Below are 22843 nucleotides of genomic sequence, written 5' to 3' on the forward strand. Positions count from 1 at the left end.
TTCACAATCTGGCTCAAATTAAAGCCATATGGCAGCATTTTCTTATATACATTATGAGCCAGAAACCTTCACCCTCATCATGTTCAATCAGCAGGATGCCTAACAGAGAAGGGCACTATTCCACGTGAGTAATGGTGCTAGAAACTGTCCCCTACACGATTGCGCGTCCGTGAGCTTTTCCGGTTGTAAATTTCTAACAGTCCCATCAGCCATGTGCAGCTCATTAATCTACAGTGAAATGTATCTTTAGAAGCTGCCAAAGCAACTAGAAAAAAATATATAGCCTGGAGAGGTTGGTCTTTAGCTAAAGGTCAGATAGAATTGTACAGGAAGCCTCTAAAGAAAGGAATCTGCTGAAGTCGAAGTTGTAACAAATAATATGAGTTGCTGAGAAGCCACAACGTTTACTTATACAGGAAAAAAAAAAGTCCTTTAAATGGACTGGACAGGTTTGCACAATTTTTGTAAAGCTAAAATTAAAAATATGACCATACAGTTGAAAATCCACAGTAAACATTTCTGTAATATTTAGTTAACCCACAATTATTTGGGACTAATAGCCCAGATTTTTGTTTGTTTAGAGATTTTATATGGATTTTGGACAAGCTTTCATTAACATTAGTCTGCTGGGTCACAGCAACTTGGAAGGTTCTTGCAGGTTCTTGCTGCAGTGCAATCTATTAGTGCCCTGGAAAGTGGCACCATTCTTTCAAGGGCATTTCGTGGTTTGTAAGTGGTTTGAATGTACCTGTTCATGGGTGACCTGACAGAAATCCTCTGCAGGAGCAAAGCTCAGAGAACTCAGAAGTAAGTTGAAGTGGGAGAAACCAGGCCTTTATTATAGTTTAGTGGATTAGGAAAGTATATTTACATTTTCAGTTGAATTAATTACCTAATTCCATACATTATAGTAGATTTAAGGATCCACACATTTAAGAATCTGGCATTAGTTCCCTAAACCCTGCTTTTTATGCTCTCCTTTGAGCACCACAGAGGGTGAGACCATATAACCCAGCTCTGTGCAGCCCTGCAAGGGTTTCTTTGAGGGCTTCATCTTTTCCTCTTTCAGAGCACTCCAGCCTTGGCTCAGATATAAACTAATCAGGTGTGGACCCTCTGGTTTTGTTTCTTTTAACTGTGACAGAGCATGGCTTAGGAAATTGGCAGAGCCAATATACAAGCTGTGATGTAGCAAACAGATTCCAATATAGATGTAACTTTTGGAAATATCATCTGTATTCTATCTTCAGTTAGGTAGAAAGGGTTTGTTCGGACTACCCATCCAAACAGAAGAGATGGAAGAAGGTTTCTGTATTATCAGAGGCATTTGGTGTTGAAAGCTGAAAATACATGAATCATTCCATGATTTTAGAATAAGACTTAGAGAGTACCGAGCTGTTTGCTGTCCTGGAGATAATTTTGCCTGAGAAGAAAACTGCCTGAGAAGGAAAGCAAGCTATAACAAAAATTGTTAAACACAAACATAATTTTTTGGAAATAAAATGCCGCCCATAACAGACCAATAGCTAATGTCAGGATCCCAACCTTTAAGCGATACTAATTGGGTAAAGGTCCCCAAAGGAGGCAGCAGATAGCACACAGCCACTCCCTGCTGCCTGGCAGGAGCGTGTTCCCAGCGAGAGGAGGCTGGAGCAAGGTAGCAAATTCCCCCTGCACCGAGAGGCTCTCCTGGGAGCCAGCGCTGCCCAGGACACAGCTCAGGGCCCCTGGCTGGCAGCCAGAGCCGAGCACCCATTCTGGGTGCCAATTCCTACCATGACGAGCCCCAGAGGTTTGAAGGTAATCTGGCCAGTGGAGCATTGCTCTACCAAAGGGTGGTCTCCGAATCAATCACAGCCTTTGGCAAGTCTGTGGCCCGACAATTGAAACCAGACATGTTTTCAGTTCATTCTTTGGGTTACTACTGTTCGATGGTGATTTACAAGAGAGTGTGAGCTATGGCAATCTCTCACGCAACTTTAGATATTCCCTAAACGAATGCACATTTAGAAATCTCCTTGCTCTCAAACAATGCTTCATAAGAAAAGAATATTTAAAGAGAAACCATCCTTAAAAACAGGCCAAGCTGCCTTTCTTCAGCGTTCAAAAATACTGAGGCTCCACTTTGCAAAACGCAGTGCAACTAACTCCAGCAGCAACAAAATCAGAAACCAAAATATGCTCTTCCTGTGTGATATTCTCAAGTCCATGTTTCTGGGGGGCACTCAATTTTCTCATTTCTGTCCTAGTTTGAAATGCTTTCAGAAGGCCTGTTCACAAGACAAACAGCACAGGGTTTCTCAGTAGCAGGCTGTATTGAATTACAAAATAAATAGGAGCAGAAGCAGTATCAGCAGTAGCAGAACATTGCTATGTTAAATGTTTCTGTCTCATTTTAGACTACTTGTGTCTCAGCACTATTTTCAGCATCTACAGTTGTGAAATACTCTGGAGAAATAAAAAGGCATTATAGAGGTGCTGATGAAGTTTTAGTCTGTAAGGGTTGCTGTCTGGAGTGTACAACACGAGAGACTTCATACTGGACCTAATTTTATTTCCAGTCTTTCAAGGAAGATGTCTACATATATTTGCAAATGTAGATTGCTGAAAGTGTCAGAAGTGGCTCCAGAACTTGGCAGTCTCCACAGAACAGCCAAGTAGGAACCCTGTGGGTCTGGGTCAGACAGCAAGTTCTATTTTAAATACAGGGCTGATCTTGCTTCTCCTTTTACCTCTGAGTGTTTTATCAGCCATTTTAGAAAGCAAGAGATATCAGGAGTTGAATAGAGAGAGAAACCTCACTCTAAAGGAGAATTTACATGCAGAAAGAAGATGAAGGCTGTTCTGAAGTGCTCTAACAAGGCTTTGCTGTGCTAAAATAAGGAAATGTAGTGCAGTAGGTGCTCCATATAGAGGTTAAAGTCCATTAATATTTACCACCCAAAGAGCTCAAGCAAGCCAATTTAGTCATAAATTAAATTATGTCAGGCATGCTTCTGGTGAACAATACTTCCTAAATAGTAGCCATGGTATTAAAGCAAACAGAACTATATTGGGAGAGGAAAACAATAAACTACAGCACAAGCTTGGGAACAGCAGTTCAAGTCTCAGATATTAGTTGCAAACCAAGCCTTCCTGTAAATATGGGTGGCTTGTGGAGTCTTTAACCACAGCCATCTCCTTCCTTTTTATGCCCCATTATTCAGGCTTGATGGAGGTCTCTACCCTGATGGCCACACAGGTTTGGGCACCCCCCCCCGACCATTCCCAGGGGAATTGATTTTTTAGAAAAAGTTCAGCCAAAATCCTTGCACTAGTCTGTGATCTTAGTAGGTCAGTACTAATCAGTACCTGTCTGGGCTTGGCATCTCTTCACATCCACACAGGCAGCACTAAAGCTTTGGCAAGTAACCTATACCAAAAATAACCCCTGAAAACCAAAGTGAAAGCACCTGTTCTCTTCCCTGTACCTTTATCCCAGTATTATTTACAGTCACAGTGAGCCTGCATTGTTGAGAAAAGAAAAAAAAAGAAAAACCTGGGTGGTGTTTTTTGTGGTTTGGTGGTTGGATTTTTTTTCAAGCAAAGGTCCATCTGCACAGTTCCATAATTGATGCAGATTTGGCCTGGAGCAGCCACACACAAGGCCCTGGGCTAGCAACTGCTGGCTGACAGCTGCCTGCAGGGCACTGGGGACCCTCCAGGTGTTCTTCTGCCTCTGTTCTGCTGCTATTGAAAACCTGGAAGCTTTAGATTAATGCCCTAATGCAACGCTGTTGCTGCCAACCCTTGCACTTCTGCCTTGCTCCTGCAAAGTCAGAGGAGAGACCAAGCCTGTTCAGTGGCACAGAAAATAAACACAGCATGTGCATGAAGTCATCAAAATAAAAAAAAGATGTGTACATTGCATTTTGATAAACTCTACACATTATTTTTTTATTAGGGCTTTTAAAGAAGATGTAGGTGAGCTTTTGCAGAAGACTTTTAGAGAGTTTAGACTTTTTTAGAGAGTTCTCATATAAAGGATGAATTGCTAAAAAACCACAATTCTGTTACGGTTTTGTATGTTCTTTTTGTAATGAATAATAATGCAGCTTTCTTTTTGTGTAGTTTCCACCTTTAAGTTATACCAGCGTGCAAAGCACGTGTACAGTGAGGCTGCCAGAGTGCTGGAATTCAAGAAGATTTGCAGCGAAGCACCTGCCAATGCACTCCAGCTGCTGGGAGAATTAATGAAGCAGAGCCATATCAGCTGCAGGGAGATGTATGAATGCAGCTGTCCTGAACTGGATCGGCTGGTCGACATCTGCCTGTAAGTTCTGACCACAAGGAAGAGTAACTGTCTGTGGAGAATACGGTTCGAATTGAGGAGAAAATATGACATCCTTGGCTATTGCAATCTTAAAATGAAAGTATTCTTGTCTCTTATTACAAAATTAATCTCCTGCAGGGACATTACATGGTCAATTGTTTCCCTGCTGACATCTGTGTAATACTTTCAGATGAAAGCTACGGTTTATGGCTTTATTACAGATTTTGCTTTTGGACTGACTCATCGTCACAAGTGTTACGTGAGACTGTTGGCCACTCTTTTGTAACTTGTAGAAGTCAAAAGTGCTTTTCTTAAAACGTCATGTTACTTGTTCTATCTGAACTGTTACTTTTTCTGTACTTTTTATAATTATAGCATCATAGAACAATTTGGATTGGAAGGGACCTTAAGGATCATCGCATTCCAACTCCCCTGCCATGGGCAGGGGCACCTTGCACCAGGCCAGGTTTCTCAGAGCCCCATCCAGCCTGGTCTTGGACAATTCCAGGGATGGGGCATCCACAGTTTCTCTGGGCAACCTGTGCCAGTGCCTCGTGACTCTCATAGGAAAGAATTTCTTTCCAATATCGAATCTAAATCTACCTTTTTTCATGTTTTTTTAACCATTTCAGTACTGCTGCCACAGGAGTTCCAGGGCATAAGCAAGCTGTTCTACTGTCTTAGGTTGTCTTACAATTATAATGAAATGTAGTCAAGTCCTATTTGCATTTTTTCAACTAAAAACTAAGTTGTCCAGAGTATCAGATAGGTTGGACAGCATTTCACCATTTCAAAAACGAGTGTGTTAACTGTTACAGGGGCTGACACTCTGCTTCTCTCTGTGCTGTCTGAGCTTTCCACATACAATTAAGTCTCCATCTCTGCCCTAGCAGTATTCTTTCTGCTGGGACCCCTTCCTAACTCATTTTGGTCACGAGGAAACAATCTCAATTCCAAAGCACATTCCCTGAGTGCCATTTTGTCCCTTCTCTTCTCCCACACACAGGTTGTTATGGTATCAGGCTGTTGTTTCCATGACTCAGCTACAGGGGACAATGAGATCTGGTACAATCATGTGTTAATACACAAAGTAGAAACAAGCACTGAGCGCTCACATTGTGCATGGCATTTCATCCCTACCACAGGGTCAGCATGAAACAATGTACACATTTCAGTCCTTAACTTCTGTTTTTCTGGTACATTTAATTGTGGGACAGACATGCTGACTTTGAACTAAATTCAGTGCCTATAGAAGGAATTCAGTGGTTGGTGATCATTTTAACAGGGGCTGGGGGAAATAAACAGTTGCCCACCTGAGCTGTCCCATCTCTACTGCATCCCTGCCTCTGCCCCAGCCACCCCGTCCCACCTGCTTCCCACAGTCCCATAACAGCTCCTGATGATGCCACCTTCCTGATTCTGCCCCTAATTGTTTCTCCTTCTCCTTGGAGAAGGGTGTACTTAGTTTGGGGAAACTGCCCTAAGCCAGAGCATTACTGCCCTGCCAGAAGGGAAATGGAAGGTGACACAAGTGTTTGCAGGCCTGAGGTCAAGAAATGTTTCACTGTCTTGTAGAAGCAAATATCTCTTACATCTTTTCAGTCTTGAAGAAAATAAATTGTTTCAATTTGAAGCCAAAAAAAATTAAATAATTAATACCTTACCACCTTTTTCAGCTTTTTTAAAAATTAACTGAGAAATAAGTCTGGCTTAGAATGAAAATGCGAATTTTACGAGCATGCAATTTACCACATGCCTTTTTACTTCTGCACCCATGGATTTTTTAAGTTGCACTACCCATTTATCAGGTTTGTAAATCAACAGAGTACAAACCAGATGATTACTTAGGTGAGTCTGATTTCTTTTGCAGACAAGATGGAATGGCCTTTGAGGCAGAAAGCTACAAACTTAAAAACTGAGCAGAAGACTTCTGGACATTGACAGATTATTTTGCAATGGGATACACGTGCTGTTTTGTGCTAAAACACAAAGCAGCCTGATAGCCACTGGACAGACTGATAGCAACTGAGCAGAAAAAGTTTTGATTCTTCTCTTAGGAGCCAATCCAGGGTGTAGCTCACAGGCTGTGTTCAGGTTATTGTATCACACAGTGATCACATCATACAATAAGCTGTGACAGTCACTCAGCAGGGCAGTTCCACCAGAGTTATCCCAGCTGCTCAAGGGAACCATTGATCTGTGTGTGAGAAGGGAGAACTATCTCCAGGGGCAGCTGAAGACAGAAACTGAGCTCTACTGAATTGTCAAAAATCTCAGGCAACGAAGCCTTGATCCTGTGCAAGGCATCAGCACTGCCCATTCTGAGACACCACTGACAGGGCAAGAGCCTTAAAACTTAACATCTGCATTGCTTTTAGGTACAGTAACTGCCTGGAGCTGATGCCTCCATCAGTGGCATCCAGTGACTGCACTTGGCAGACCTGAGGAGCCCATTCTGACAGGGCCTGTTCTCAGAAAAGCTGGGAGGAAAGCATCCTGCCCTGTGCAGGGAAAAACAAGCAAGTACAAACTGGCCAGATCTGCTCTGCAGCGTGGAGTTACCTGTGCCACGTTCCAGTAAACCAGCGAGGATGGCAGCCACAGCCTCTGGCAGTGGAAGCTCAGCACAGGCATGGAAATTGTGTTCCCTGTTTGTGCTGAGCTCTGTGCTTCCATGGTGACACAGCTCCAGCCAGTTCAGGCAGGGGGACACTGGCTGCCAGGCAGGAGCACAGCCACAGCACCAAAAGGAAAGCAGCAGTTAGGATTTTTCTAAATTAAATTAAAACTCATCAGAGTATTTCAGTTCCAGGGAGCGAAATACAAATAGTAAAGGAAAAAAGTGATGTGTGTGCCCACATTACATCAGATTTCTGATTCACCAGCAGCAGAGAATATGATGGGCAGAGCTCAGTACCACAGTGGAGTGTCATTCACGTGAAATGATTTCACATTTATATATTAAAATTATTTAATCTGTTTTTTTAAATTGTATTCTTTGTACAGAAGTAAATTGTTCATTATTCTTTACAGTCTTGTCTCATTGAGAGCATTTCCTAAGAAATGCATCTTTCTGCTCTAGAAGTTTAGTATTAAATCTTTTTCTGATTCAGTAATTAGATTTCTAAAAGTGCATTGCTATTCTGGATGAGTGCAGCTTAAGCCAGCATCTAATTCTGGGAAAAAAAGTCGTAACTTTTCTCAAGTTGTACATTAAAAAACCTAAAGGACATAAAATCACTAGTCACTCTAGGAAGACTTGGCTGATGTGATTATAGAAATGGCTGGGAACTACATAAATTACATTCTTTACTTACGATGATATACAGCTGCCCTGTAACTTTCAAAAGACTTTCCAAAAATACATTCCACAGAATTGCCTGAGTCCATTGCTGCTCTCTCCTTACAAGGTTTAAACTGTGAAGAATAATCTGCATATCCAGATGTTTTCTGTTTTGCCTAGATCTTTATGTTTTACTGTATAACCTCTGCCAAGAAAGAAAGGGATCCATACTTGCTGTGGTTTGTAGTGCTGAAAACTGTAACCACGAGTTGGTCAGTTGTTTTTTTTCATTTTGCAAAGATGGAAGACTTGGACTTTCTGTAACCTACCTCATGTAGTTCGTGGCTGGTTTACCTGTTGGTCTTTTAAAGCAGGTAACACAGCAGACTTACTAAGCAATTTAGGGACAAAAAATTGGATGTGAGCTCCTGAGCAAGTTAGGTACTGTTGAAAATCTCTCAGTCCTTAGTATTGCACATCACTCACTTTCATTCTCTCATTCTCCATCTTTTGGTGCTATAAAGCCTGGTAACTTTTGTGCTCCCAGCCATGCCTTTTACATGGCAGACAGCTGAATCCTCTCTGACCACTTTTAAAAGATACAGGTTATACATTATGTGCAGGTGCATTATGGCAGCCAGGACGATTCTGCATTTTGTCAAGACTCTTACTATTACCACTGGTGATGTTCTTAAATCTGCAAAGCCTGCAATCATGGCATAATTTGAAATTTCAGCAAAGCCAGAAAGGCTTAAAGATGCTATTCAAATGCAAACTACTACAAACCATACTAAGTACAATCCCCCCCATTTATATATTTAAATATTACCATGTTAACACCACGCTTTCTGAAAAACTACTTCATAGTTTTATATTTCAAGTTAACAATATTTTTCAGGTTTTTTTCACCTCTTAACACCACAATTGTTTTTAAAATGGACTACTGTCATGCCTTGCCTACTGTTTCCATATACCAAACTTTTACTCCTTTCCTTTATTCTCTTATTCTTCTTTCCTTTGCTGCAGTACTCATATTTTTACTCTCATTTATGCCCCCAAAAGCTAATTCTCTTTGTATCAATGAAGACTGGAACAAGATACATAAACACTTCCAGAAGCAAAGGCCAGAACCTGAGACTGGGGGCCGAGTGCCCTGAGCCCCAGACTCCAGCCACGTTCTCCTCCTTGTGTGCTCCATCTCTCCCTGCATTCCGTGTCCTGGCGCTGCAGCCCAGCCCAGCAGCACGCAGGGCCTTTCCCACACATGAAACCCACAGCTCCCACTGCGTGGGTGAGCTCCCTATCCACAAGATTGTCTGCTCAGACTCCTCTTCAAAAACCCATCTAGATGCCAGTGCACAAGAAGAGTGTCTGGCCAGGAATCCCACTTTACCAGAGGGGTCCAGCTTAGTACTGAACTGATTAAGACTTTAATGAGACAATTTCAGACCTGTTCCAAAGATACCTGCCTTGTGTTTGACCTAGATGCCTCCCAGGCACCACATCTCCTGCAGACACAGAATTAGGTGCTCACTCCAGAATCTGTGTAGTATCAGGTACCCAGTTTTCAGATGGTGCAGCACTGCCCATCAGGTTCCTCAGCAGTAAGCCCCAAGGGGCTGCTATCACCACATTTGACACTGTTAAGCCACAGTATTTTGAAACACAGTGACTTCAGCTCTGCAACAGGCATATTTTCTGTCTACTTTATGCTTTATTTCAACTAAGTATTTGAAAATGACTCAGTAAAAATGAGGCATGAGCATGACCACAGAGAATTATGAAATCAATAAAAGGTTTAGAACAATTCTGAAGGGATTTCAGTTGCCTACCAAAATAAAAGCCAGACACCATCTGAAATACTAAGTTCTAACTGAGGTAACAGAACAAATGAGTACAGACAGTTGATTTACCAGACTCGGAAAAGTGGATTGGGCCTTATAAAGTCAATGGGAATTTCCTTATTGATTGCAACTGAGACTGGATTGGATCCTGCTCATTTAGGAGCTTGCTCCATGGACTAGAAACTAACAAAATTGCATCAGAGAATGAGTGGCTTACAGGAATAACAAGAAGTAAAATAAAACACCAACAGGAAACACAGAATGAACATAAAATCGAGTCAATATGAAGGGTGGCACCACACAGACACACTGAAGAAAGTGTTTCTGTTCAAGAAGAGATGTGTGTTTAGAATCAAACACATATGCAAGTACTTGCTTGAAATATGACCTAAACCTCTACTAACCCAGCACTACACCACATCCATTTAACATAAAATGCACACATGAAAAATTACAACAGCCCACTCAGAATGAGCTGTCATTTTCCAGTGCTATCACATGATGTTGTCTCTCCCTCTAACATGTTCTAGGGCTGGTGAATCTCTCTGCACATGGCTACTGGAAACACATCGAAAGTATTTGTTTGTAAATCAGATTAGATCTCCCACGAGAATAAGATTTCAGATGAGTTTTCTAAATCTGACTGGTTCTGTTCTCACTAGGTTAGAAAAGCCCCAAAGTAACTTATTGCATGGTGTTTCCCTACTTTTTCTGAGTCACAGTAAAGATCAGGAACACAGGTAAGCAACCTATTGAAAATAATTCTAAATTCTGATGAGAAGGCATCTGAGTCTTGCAGTGGAACAGCATGGGATTTGCTCTAGGACATTTCTAGCAGGCCAGTATCGTGAGGCTGGGAATGGTTTATATTTTGGATGTCATTTATTTGTCATTGTTCTTTCTGTTCACACTCCTCATTAAGAGCATTTTTTTCTTTTGGGACTACATTCTTACTTTACCTCTACTGCTGTCAGTCTTAAGTTTGTGAGGTTCCTCTAAAGAGAGATACCCAACTCTGTCCATTCAGCATAAACAGTAGTTTATGTGAGTTTATTTATACAGAGTGCAGTGACTCTATGACTTTTTGAGAGTCTCTGAACTCTCCTTTTCTTGACTGGCACGCTGGGCAGTCCTGCAGAAGCCTGTGAATCTTCAGCATGGTTTAGATCTGTCCTGGAAGAATAGAGCTATTTGTCTTTGCCACATTAGAAAATGGCTTGCATGACTACATCCTGTGCAATTAGTTTATGAACCCTCTTTTGTTATTTTTGTCATGTATTTCTGTTTTCACTTCTGATGTCTTATGAATGTTGCTAACACAATTCCTTTCTTCTCCCGCTTTCTTCATCTCAGCTGTGCTGTGATCCTAAAAACAGCTGATGTTGAAGCATTACAAAACAGGGGGACTTTTGGAACTGACAGAAATGACTATATTGCAATTTAAAGCGTCAGCACTTTTCTTTGGTCCAAAAGGGTAACTGCAAATTGCTGTAGTGTTACATACAAGCAAGTGAACCTCAGAAAAATCAGATGACATAGGAATACTCAAAACACATCTGAGTTTTCCATATGAATTTTATATAAGGCAAAGTACCCCTTTTTGGTTTATTTTACATGATTTCTTCCCTGTTATTTTGTTTTAGGCAATTTGGGGCCATCGGGTCACGTCTGACTGGAGCTGGATGGGGTGGCTGCACTGTGTCAATGGTGCCTACTGACAAGCTGAACACTTTCCTAAAAAATGTAAAAAAAGCGTATTACCAAACGGATGGCCAAAGGTTAGCAGTGGAGAATAACAGTCTGTTTGCTACCAAACCTGGGAGAGGAGCTTTGGTTTTTGTTGAGGCCTAAAGAACGTAAAAATTTTAAAGAAACTATGTAGAGCATGTAGAACTGGCAGTACTTCCCATGCCACAGTAAATGAATGCTTTTTCTGGTTTGTATTGTAACGAGCAGTTCCTATTATCAAAATATATTTCTGAAGAAGCAATTAAAAGAAAACTCTTTGATTATAAAAGTCTTTTTTTTCCTGTATCAAATATATCTTTCAGTATAAATATTGATTTACTAAAGGCTATCAATGGGGAAAATTGAAATTGAAATAAAGATGATACTTTGTTACAGTGTCTCTCTCTTCTTTTCCCTTTACTGTCATAAAATAGAGACCAGGTGTGCAATGAGCTCCCTCAGTGGAGGGAGGGAACCTTGCAGTATTTGCAGGGCTGTTCAGTGCTTTTTCTCTTCAGGTCCTGGACATTGTTTTGTTTGGAGTGTTCTGTAAAAAGGAAGATTAAACTGAAGCATTCAAAAAATTGGAAGGACTTTGCTAAACATTCGAAGTTTTATACTGTCCACAAGCAGGATAATTACTGTTGTCAGTAATGATAATATTGGAGGAGCACCTGCAGGCCAAGTGAAGCATTAGGAATACATTATGTTAAGTAGGACAGCTTTTCTCCTAGCAGTATTTCTTAGGTATCTTTGTGCAAGATGACTTGGTATGAAAGTTTCAACAAATAGGAATGCAGTTCATGAGCTGTATGATGTGACAGCCTAAGTGAATGAACACATAATGAAGCAAAGTTGGATTTTGAGTTACCCAAACACCATACTCTGATGCTTGAGCCCCAGCTGTCCCAGCTTCTGCATTGTAGAACATTTGTGTTTTATGCAAAACTATTACAAGGGACTAAATATGGTCCACTAACCATGTAAAAAAACAATTAAAATTTATAAGGAATAATTAATGAGAGAATTTACTCAGTTGTACTAAGCAAAAGTAAGTTCTAGGTAGGACCAAGGGAAAACGTCATTGACGTTACTGACAAATTCTGACCTTGCCCCCACTTTCTGCTCCTGCCATCTCCAGTAACTGCTCTGCCAGCACAGACCCACAATTCATAACCTGCCTCCTCAGCAGGAGAAATGATTGTGATTGCAGAAGGGATCCTGTACATCAGGATCCCCCAAAGATGTCCTAACCCTGCTCCCGAGGGGAAAGTCAGGCTCCTGTGGCCTCTCTCTTGCACAAACTTCCACTTCTCTGCTCTCTCCAAAAAAATCAAAGAGATTTGGTCGTGTCACAGCCCTTGCAGCCATAAAAGACACAGCAAGAGTTGGCCCTGGGCACATTTTTGTGATGCTAAGCACAAGTTAATGTCCAGAAGTCTGCATCAAATTAGAGATCTCTCAGATTTTCTGTACATTACCCATGCTAATTCAGGCCAAACCCAAATTCTCAGAGGCTCCTAATTCTGTGAGAGGACTCTGCCAAATCTGAGCACAGCAGATGAACAACAGCCAATGCAAACTACCAGATCTTTTCAGGAACCTCAGAGGGGAATGTCATGGCATTAATATCAGTAGAGAAGATTTCTTATTTCTGACAACCAGGAAAAGTGGAACAGACTGCTTTGGTCAAGTAAATCAAAAGGATGGGGTCTGGGCACAAGGAGGGGGAACAAAAAGATGATTTTTTAGGGAGGACAGTTAAAAGGATGCATGTGAGAAGGGAAAAGCAAAGGACAGGGGAAATAGTTCTGAACAATAGGCAGAATTATAGAATGGGCTGATCTTTAACAGTCCCTATTGCCTACCTTGAAAATTGAGTATTTTGTAACCCATTTGTAATGTACAGTAGATATACTATGCCTTCAAATAAACCTGTAAATATAGGACTCCAAAAAGTAAAAACCAAGTAAGGATCTTCAAGAATGTCTAAGATAACCATAGAGATTTTAAAGAAAATAATGCCATTGCTTTGTTACCAACTGCCTAATGAAATACAATCCTGAGCTTACTCCAGTGAGTTCCTATTATCCTGTCATAAAAATGGAGCAGAACAGAGTTCATACCAGTCCTTTTATTAAGATATTTGCATTGAACTTTAGTCCACCTGGATTCATGGAAGCACTAATCAGTGTATGAGCAGAATAAAAATATATTATGGGGTTTTCTTCTTCTTTTTAAGTTGAGCATGACACACAAAGTCATAGAATCTTCCCCAAAACACACAGGCTGCAGTACATTTCAAAATTTTTCTGTCACTAAATCTTATAAATTATAATCTCATAAACAAAGAAAAGGAAAACAGGAAACTGGCAGAGTATGAAAGAACAAAACCAAAAGTTCTAAACTTCTGATAAATCTCTTTCCCAGTAAAATTTAGACATAACTTTCATTGAAAAACCTACAGAATTCGAACCATTTACATAAAAAGGGCACTCAAGCATTTTTATTTACTGACTGCATATAGGGAGTAAATGTTTCTTTCTTAACAAACAAAACAGTGTTTGGGGGTTTTTTTTGTTTGCTTTTTAAACCTTTAAAGACATGTTTCTACGTAATAGCAAAACTCCCCAATGATCAAAGCATGAGAATGATAAGCAGCAAGGATATTAGTAGTACATCTAATATACCAGCAAGAAGATTTTGATTTTGATGAAAATTCTGAAGTCTAAAGCAGCAGCTCATGAGCATATTGCCTACACAAGAATTTCCAGGTCTGTAGTTTTAGAAGCTTTTCCTGACTACCTTTTAAAAATCTCTTCTCTAGCTAGAGTAACACTAATTGGTGAATCAGATCATAGAATTGTTTAGGTTGGAAAAGACCTCTAAGACCATCAAATCCAACCATTGAGCCAGCACTAAGTCCACCAGAGACCGGGTCCCCAAGTGCCACACCTACACATCATTTAAACCCCTCCAGGGATGGTGACTCCACCACTGCCCTGGGCAGCTGTTCCAGTGCTTGACAATCCTTTCCATGAAAAATTTTTTCTGAATATCCAGTCTAAACCTCCTCTGGTGAAACTGCTGATAAACTATGGAAAGCTGCTCAGTGAGCACTTCCACCAGGTGCCTCGGTTCGCTTGGGTGGATCCATCCAGCCCCAGAGTCTTGTGAGTGTTGAAGTCGAGTGGCAGTGAAGTCACTGACCATCTCTCTTTGGATTACAGGTGCTTCATTCTGATCCCTGTCCCTCTCCTTCAGCTCAGGGCGTTTGGTACCCAGAGAACAACTGCTCTTACTATTAATGCCTTCTCTGACTCAGTCTAAGTACCTCAGGCATTTCCTTGTCCTTTGTCACTGTTTCCCCTGCACTCAATAAAGGCTAGCACGAGCTATGATTATCCATGGAGTGTAATTTTATCTTAAGGCCTGACTGTAATTCATTCAGTCACGAGTTTAATCTTAGTGTGCAGTAAATGGGCTCTAAACCTTTCCAAAAAGGATCTGGAATGGAGACACTGTTAGACATCTGGGTGCAGCATCATTGCCTGGTGCCATATTAATACTCTGCATTATGGTAATCCCACTGACATGTACATCTTCATCACTGCATTTGCTGACTGTGTCTCTCATACACAGGAACATGCTCGTCCTCTGAAATAGCAGGAGAGCAATTCTCCCATTCACTCAACGGGAGGGGATCATTCTGTGTATTTGACGTTGGCTGTCTTGGACACAGCACACACACACACGGACATATGGCAACCTAATATATAGCAATTACTTACATAACATTTTCGGGAATATTGGTTTCTACTTAATATGATCTGAATACCAACTTTTATTTTAGCAACTGCTGTGTGCTTAGTCAGTATAATCCTTCTGAAATTCCTCTGCAGGTCCATGTGTCTCTTTAATAACATCTTGATATGCTGGAGCAACTGCTGTGCTGCAGCTTTAGTCAAGTGAAAGATTTGTATTTTCAGCTAACTACGAAGCTTATTTGTGTGCTAAATCCTAACCAGATCTAGTTAAAGGTACACAACATTCTCAAGAGCTAGCTAAAAAAAGATACCTTGCAAATCACAGCTGTTCTGGGCAGGACTGAGGTAGTGCTCCCCGATTCTTGTCATTATAAGGTTCATCAAGAAAAAACAAACTCCATAAAAGAACTTGCACTACAAAGTATCAGCATGAAAACTGGACTGGTAAGACAACATCATGAAACCTGTGAATCATGCAGCACATTAAATTAATTCTGAGATGGAAGGCTAGGTATTGATAAGAGACTAGTTCACTGCAGAAAGGACTACAGTGGGGAATGTCAAACTTAACTGCTCACAGTGATACAGCCCTGTTTGACAGATTTTCCCAGTGCACGGAGGACTGGCAGAGGAAGCACTGCCAAGCAATGCTGCCGACACATCTGTCCTCCCTCAGCTCTGCAGTTCAGCCAGCTCTTTCATTAAATGCTCTTCCAAGATTCAATATCTCATAAATAGAGACAAGAGATTAATTCTGTTAGTGATCTTATCTCTTGTACTCTGCCCTGTGCTTTTGGACTTGTGTCACAAGTTATTGAGATTCTGTGGGACACGACAGACCACAGCCTCCCCTGACAGCCCTGGGTTTACAGAGACAGCTGTCACTGTGCCCAGGGTGGGCAGTGCCCATCCACCTCCTCTGCAGCCTCCCCATGCCCTGGGACTGCAGAGCTGCACTGCCTCGGACAGCAGGACAGAGCTGGAGCTGCTACACTGGCAACAGCTGCTTCCTGAGCACATTTTCTTCCTCAGGGCAGCTGTGATTGTTTGACCAGTTAAACCTGTGGGTGAATGTTCCCTGGAGCTCCTGAAGCCTCTGCAGATTTGGTCACTGATTCCAGCATGACGTGGATTTACCCAGCCCATACTCCCAGCAAACAGTTCACACAATGCAATAACAAATAGGGAGAGTTTGCACATAAAGCTAGCATGCCCAAATCTCATGTGTAATTTAAGGCACTCATATCAAATTCATCATAGGTGTCAGACCCAGTCATGGAAAATCCATAGAGGAGTAAAAAATGTTTAAGCTTCAGATGAGAAGACATTAAGTAGCATTCAGAATTAATTGATCATTAAAATGTTTGAGATTGATTTCCAATAGCAGTGCTTCCTGCAGAAGCAACAAACTGATGAGGATTTATACAAAAGCATTGAATATATTTATTGAATTTTAAGTCTAATGCATTTTGAGAACTGCTATCATCTCCTAAACCTTTTTTTGTTGGCCAAAATTACACATTAATATTAAAAGGAAAAAATTTCTCTTCCCACTAAAGCACAACTTTCTGCACTTGGCACACGAGGCTCAAATAACTTAATAAAGATTAGATGTACTTCAGACTGAAACACAACTAGTGCCCAAGCAGCTGTCTTCTTTCCAGCCAAGCTGTGTGTGATTTGGGGTGGGAATAAAAATGTATTCTATCAGACAGTGATCAAGCCAGATGTGTGGGTTTGGTTTTTTTTAAAATCCAGATTAATTTTTCAAGGGAGACTGAAGCAGGTTTGTATGAAACTCTTACAGCAATTCTTCAGGAATATTATTAAATACCTTATTTTTTGCCAGATTCCCTATGGTGGAAGGTTTTATTCAGGTTGTTCTACATTTTCTGGTTTCTTATCTGTCCCTCATGAGACAAATACATGTATTTATTTTTGTTGGCTGAGCTGTTCTGACTTTGAGCAGGATTTTTTAATTGTGTTCTACTGATCAATTATCAACAGAATTAAATTGTTCTGATTAAATGCTGAAGCATTTTCTACTGACTTTCTCCCAGGGAACATTCTTTCTTGATGCTGTCTCCTTCCTTTTCAGGCTTCTATCTATAAAAGAATTCAGACAAAACCCTGTACTTGAGAAAAAAAAAAAAATCAGAGCACCACTTCTAAACACCTATAGCAGCTGCAAGAATAATAAGCTTTTTATGAAGGGCTGAACATAATTTTATTTAGGAACATAAAGCTCCAACTTTCATAGCTGAATTTAAAAGTCTAACTGAAAACAGGAGCTAAAATCAGAACCAAAAATGTCTAGCAAGGATTTACAGAACTTCTGTCAGGTTAAGTTAAAGCTCCACAGCTGAATCATAAACTTAGTCATAGCCAAATACTAGCTGTGAATGGAAAAATTTGGGGACAAAGGGTTAAAGGTCAAGGAAAAAATACCTATTGGGCTTTTTTTCAAGTTGGTTATGGTCAGGCCTTGGCCCTACAAATATACCCAGTCAAATTCCTCTGCAATCTTTCCACAGCCAATCCAACTATGTCAGCAGCAAAATAGATGAGGAGCTTTGAATAGCCTTGATTTTAAAAATTATTTTATTTTTTTCATTTCTTTCCAGAAGACCATTTGAGAGAGTGAGTGGAGGCCTGGACAGCTTTTGTTTCTGAAGATCTATAACCCGATGATGGCCAGCAGGAAGAGAGGGGTCACTGGCTGCAAATGATTTTCAATACTTCCTCTAGAGGGAATAGGATGGTTTCTGTGAGCTGCGTCAGGAGATGGACCCACAGGCCTCTCGCTATTGTTACTGAAAACCTTCAAAATTTATTGTCCTGCCTAAAAGTCATAAAATGTTTAACTTTCTTGGTTATAAGATTGCAGTGTTGTGCCTTCCTAAAGCTGATTTTTCATAAAACAAATTAAATGGTTAAGTGAATAAAATTTTTTGGACAGAACAACACTGTCACAATTTGTGGGGTTTCTTAGCATCACCCTCAGCTATCAGCCTCTTGCACAGGACTGCTCTGGGCACCCTCCTCCCTTCTCTAGCTGGGATGAGCTGTGCTCATTCAAGAACAATCTGGTTGGCTCCTCTGAAAGTGAGGGCACAACTATGGCAGGAAATGCACATCAGCCACTAGAGCTTGAGTGAGGGGCACAGAAGGAGTTTTTACAGCTCTGCCCCATCCCAAGGAAAATGGCAGTGACTTCATAAGCTCTTCCTGGCAAGCCTAAGGGGTTTGGTGAGCAGAGTTTGAATCTCAACTCTCTGCTTTAGCTCCACTAATGAGATTTATTTTATTTCTATGTAGGTGGTCTTTTATTTCTTAAATGCAATTAGCATACAGTTGTTGCCTGATCGTTTTATTTATTTTTGAAAGTGCCGACTACTGGACTTGCTTTCATAGTTCTCGCGTTTCCAGAATTGACTTTTGTGCTCCACAAGCCTATTTTCAGGAAATATTTTGTAAGAGGGATGATATTTTGAACTCTACTTTTAAGGCTGCAAAAGCTTCTGCTTTTTTCGTTCCTTTGTCTGTTCATTAGGGGCCATCTTTAATTCCTAGATGTGTTTTCTGGAGTCAAGTTCTTTCCTTTGAAACATACAGTGAAAACAAAACATTAAAAATACTTTCAGACTTTAGGCAAAGTTACATGTTTATTTTATGAGATTCTGTGCTATATGAGGTTCTGGGCAGGGCACTGAAATGTATGTATTTGTCCCTTTTTAGGTTTTCTCTAAACATTTCCTGACGTGTTCATTAGATGCCTTTTGCTCATTACATAAACGCAGGAAAAACTATCTGACTTGCTCAGCTTCAGCTGAAGGTTTTAGGCTTTTAATCAAAGTATGAAAATTTTCAACACCCCCGTTTTTTGAGGATGACATAGATGAGTGCTATGTAGTGTTTCCAGCTCCAGAGTTGTATTAGTCTTGATTCCTGTGATTCATGAATTTATAATTCATATTCTCAAAAAAGAAAACGGAACATTTTTGAAAATCAACATCATGCATATTGCAAACTACAATAAACATGTCAGCAAAAGTGGATATACTAACAGTTTATGGTGGCCAATTTGCTACTTTATTCTTTTTTATAAATGGACAAATTACGATTGCCCATTGTGGTCACATTAAAGGGAGAATGGTGTGGAAATTTCTGTTCTCAATAAACCCATAAAGAAGTGGACATGACTTATTTTTAGACAGAATTGTGCTCATAATGTGAATAGTCACCTAAAATCTGCTGAGAAAAACATAATCAGTTTCACAAGAAGTCTAAAATTTTCTTTTTATCCCATTAGTCAGCCTAATAACAAGTTTTACAATTTGTCCTTGTAAAGTTCATAAAAACAATGACAAATATAAAAATGCCACACAAAGTTGAAAAAAAAAGTTTTCCACTCTTCTATATGATGTTGCGAAATGTGTTGAAGTCAGTGAAGTTAAACTACCATAACACAATCTGACCCCTGAATTCACTGAGTAAGGGCTGCCCTGTTGTAACAGAAGCTGCTGAGATTTTACAAGCAAGCTGAGGCGTCCCTATGCTGAATATGCTGAAAAGCAGTGGCAAACTGGTTTTCTTTAATGTGTTGTGTGCAAACTCTTCAATATACAGAAAAGCGAAGTTCTAAGAATCCCATGAGAAAAGGTTTCAGAGAAACCCAAGTAAGTCTTCATTAAATCCTCCAAAAACATGGTAATTAAAGAAGTTCTATGTGTGTCAGGGAAAGAATAGAATTAATTAGCAAATCTTTGCTTCTGAAACCTCTTTGTTTTAAGATAAAAAGAACAAAGGGCTCTGAATATCTGTACCACACAACAGATAAGTCCTTTCTACGTTCAAAAAGAAACATGCCAGAGAAATATGTCCAAATTCAGAAAATACTCTAAACTTCCTGAAGATTTATAGATGTTTGGATCCAAAGAGTGTAATTCAGGGCCATAATAGAACCAAGTCCATATATAAAGCTAGAATCCTGATATGAGAGGAGTTTCATTACATTCTGGGAGGTTTGATTTATGCTTTTCATTCAGCCTCATTCCCCAGAAATCTAACAGAAATAAAGTAACCAAGCTGAAGTGCAGTCTCACTTCAGACATTTTAAATCATATGTTAGGTTAAAGGATAACAAGATGAGGAACCAATCAAACCTTTTTTCTGTATTTTTAAGTTTCTGTCTTTTAGGCAAACCACTTGCTGAGATTGTCTGCATTACTGTGGTCTGTCTCAGTCTAGAAAAGAGAAAACTGTCCCAGCTATTGTGGATCACAGCAGAAAAAGGAAACAAAATAAATGGGTGAGACTTGAGTAATGCATTCTTCTCCTCCCTGCCCCAGCTGGCTTAAACCATCTTGGGCAAAAACTTCTGAAGAAAGGTTTTTAAACACAATACAGGTTGGTCAGGGAGTCAAAAAGGATATAGTTGTTTGTAAACTTCAGTACAATTACTCTTCAAGTCAGTGGATATGACACAGCTTTATCAGTATCATGTGCAGGTAGAAAGTAGGAGATAAAGGACTTTAACCACCAAAATCTGAGGAGCACAGAGGTGCATTCAACTCTGAGCCGATACAAGAGCGCTCTAAAAATGGGAGAAATGTCAATAAAGGATATGATCAAACTGAGAATACTGACAGAAAGGACTAAGAAATTTGACATTCATATGATGAAATATTTATGTTGAGGTTTTTTTAACTAAGATTTTTTTTTCACCAAAGAAGAAGTACTGTACTACTCCAGGCTGATACCAGTATAAGAAGGGATCAGGACAAAGATTGATGGCAACGATCAAATGTTACAGGAGACCCTTCTCCATTTCAAGCAGAAAAACTTCAGACTACAATAGGCATGGAACATAAACACTTGCAATCTTGAGTTATTGTAAAAAATAATGCTGGATTTTGTGAACAGCTATTTAAAAAGAATCAAGATGTGGGATAAAGTTTTATCAATAATTAAACTAGTGTGTCAAATTTTAAACTGTGGTTTAGTACAGTCATACCCTTACCTTAATCTAATTGATTCTCATCTCAGGCAAAAGCATTTTCCCTTTGTGAACATTGAAAGCATTAAAATATGGTAGAAAAGAGAACTGAAAAAAAAAAAGTAAAACATGTAAAAACAACCCAGCACAAAAACTGGTTATAAAAGGAAAAGTCCAACAGTCCAGCACTGTTCAAAACCACTGATGGTGTAACCCACACAACAAACTTAAAGATGACATTCATCTCTGGCTTTTCTGCCTAGTTTTTTAAATATATCACAACTAATATTACTGCAACTGCAGTTCACTAGAGAAAAACCCACTTTGTTGCTGAGTTTTTCTTCAGTTACATGCATTGTTGTTTTCCCCCCATAATCCTCTGTACTCTGTCAAGCGTTTTATAACATAGTTTATAAAAATTGACAGAATCATGGCTTTTGTTAGTACATTACCCATGGTATGATCCTTTTAAAATCAAGAAGTATGTAAAGCAAACCTCTGTTATGGTTTTGGATTCCTTTGGCACAGTATTTATATGTTCACGACATTCACTTATTTCTTCATCTGCCATATATTTCCTATCTTTAGGTAGATTTTTGTAAATTGAATCCTCTTCTAACAAAAAAACCAAAAATCATACATAGCATTTTCTTGGTACTTTAGGATACACATCACACTTCCAGTGAAATGTTAATGAACATTAGCACATTTTCCACACTTTTTTTCCCCAGACAAAATGCTATGCAAAGAGGTTTCTCTACAGATAATGAATCAGTTAATGAAAAATGGTGCTAAAAAGGTTATTTAATCCACTTACTGTATCTTAAAAGATTAAACTACATTTTTTGGAACAGATAGATCTGTCACTGGAAACCAGAAAAAATACTGCTACAAATACTAGCAATAAAACACAGATACTTAGCTCTGTCTCAGATGTTTTTAAAAGACTGTGTCTGGACAGACTGGTATTAATAATCCTGGATTTCTATGGTGGTAAAGAGTGGTATTTACCCAATCTCACAAGGTGGGTGTCTGTCTGTCCCCACCCCACTGCCTATGAAGGGAAAAATAACTGTAAAGCAGAAGTGTGTGCAAAGCCTTCCAGTATCCAAAGGGGTTACAAGAGAGCTGGAGACAAACATTTTAGAGGGACACAAAGTGATGGGACAAGAGGTAATGGCTTGAAACAGAGAGGGCAGGTTTAGATTAGATAATAGGAAGAAATTCTTTCCTGTGAGGTTGGTGAGGCACTGGGACAGGCTGCCCAGAGAGGTTGTGGATGCCCCATCCCTGAAGTGTTCAAGGCCAGGCTGGATGGGGCTTTGGGTGGGTGGGAGGTGTCCCTGCCCGTGGCAGGGGGTTGGAACTGGATGATCTTTCAGGTTGCTTCCGACCCAAACCATTTTGTGACTCTGTGATTTTGCCTGTGCTTTGAGCAGTGCACACGTCCCAGTGCAAGCCTTGTGCTTTAAAGCTTCTCCTGGGATTCTTTGTTACAGTAACAAAGAAATAAAACCATTACTGGACACATGGAACACGCAAGCACAGCATGCTGATAATTTTACATAGTTCTTCAGTACCCTCATGTCCATTCAGAAAAGCTGTTAAAGAAAAGGAAAGTTGTTCACTTCTTGAAGGTCTTGAAACAAACAAGCAGGAGTTCTAACTCGCAGTTTTACAGTAAGTTGTCAGACATCCACGAAGACAAAGCCAGATCTTGACTGGGCAAGTACATCTTAGCCACAGGTTATAAAGCAGACACAGATGTACAAAACTATCAAGACAGGAAAACAAAAGTTTGGAAGAACAGTGAGAAAAGCTTTACATTTTTGCATAACAGGAAATCCACTGAACAAAAAAGAATTACAAATAACCACTAACATGTCTCATTTGCCTTAAAGAAATACAAAA

General features: G+C 40.0%; 1 protein-coding gene and 1 long non-coding RNA gene across 2 annotated transcripts in view; one reads left to right on the plus strand and one right to left on the minus strand.

Annotated features, from left to right (window-relative positions):
• The window catches only part of GALK2 (galactokinase 2), a 46900-nt gene extending 35358 nt beyond the window's left edge, over positions 1-11542 (plus strand). Inside the window, exons 9-10 of the mRNA XM_069026352.1 lie at positions 4111-4312; positions 11083-11542. Of these exons, the coding sequence (XP_068882453.1) occupies positions 4111-4312; positions 11083-11290 (410 nt within the window). The 3' untranslated portion in view covers positions 11291-11542. The remainder of the gene's footprint in view (positions 1-4110; positions 4313-11082) is intronic.
• The window catches only part of LOC138116723 (uncharacterized), an 80559-nt gene that overhangs the window by 25618 nt on the left and 32098 nt on the right, over positions 1-22843 (minus strand). The window lies entirely within an intron of this gene.

Source organism: Aphelocoma coerulescens, chromosome 10 (assembly GCF_041296385.1).
Source record: "Aphelocoma coerulescens isolate FSJ_1873_10779 chromosome 10, UR_Acoe_1.0, whole genome shotgun sequence".
Taxonomy (NCBI): Eukaryota; Metazoa; Chordata; class Aves; order Passeriformes; family Corvidae; genus Aphelocoma; species Aphelocoma coerulescens.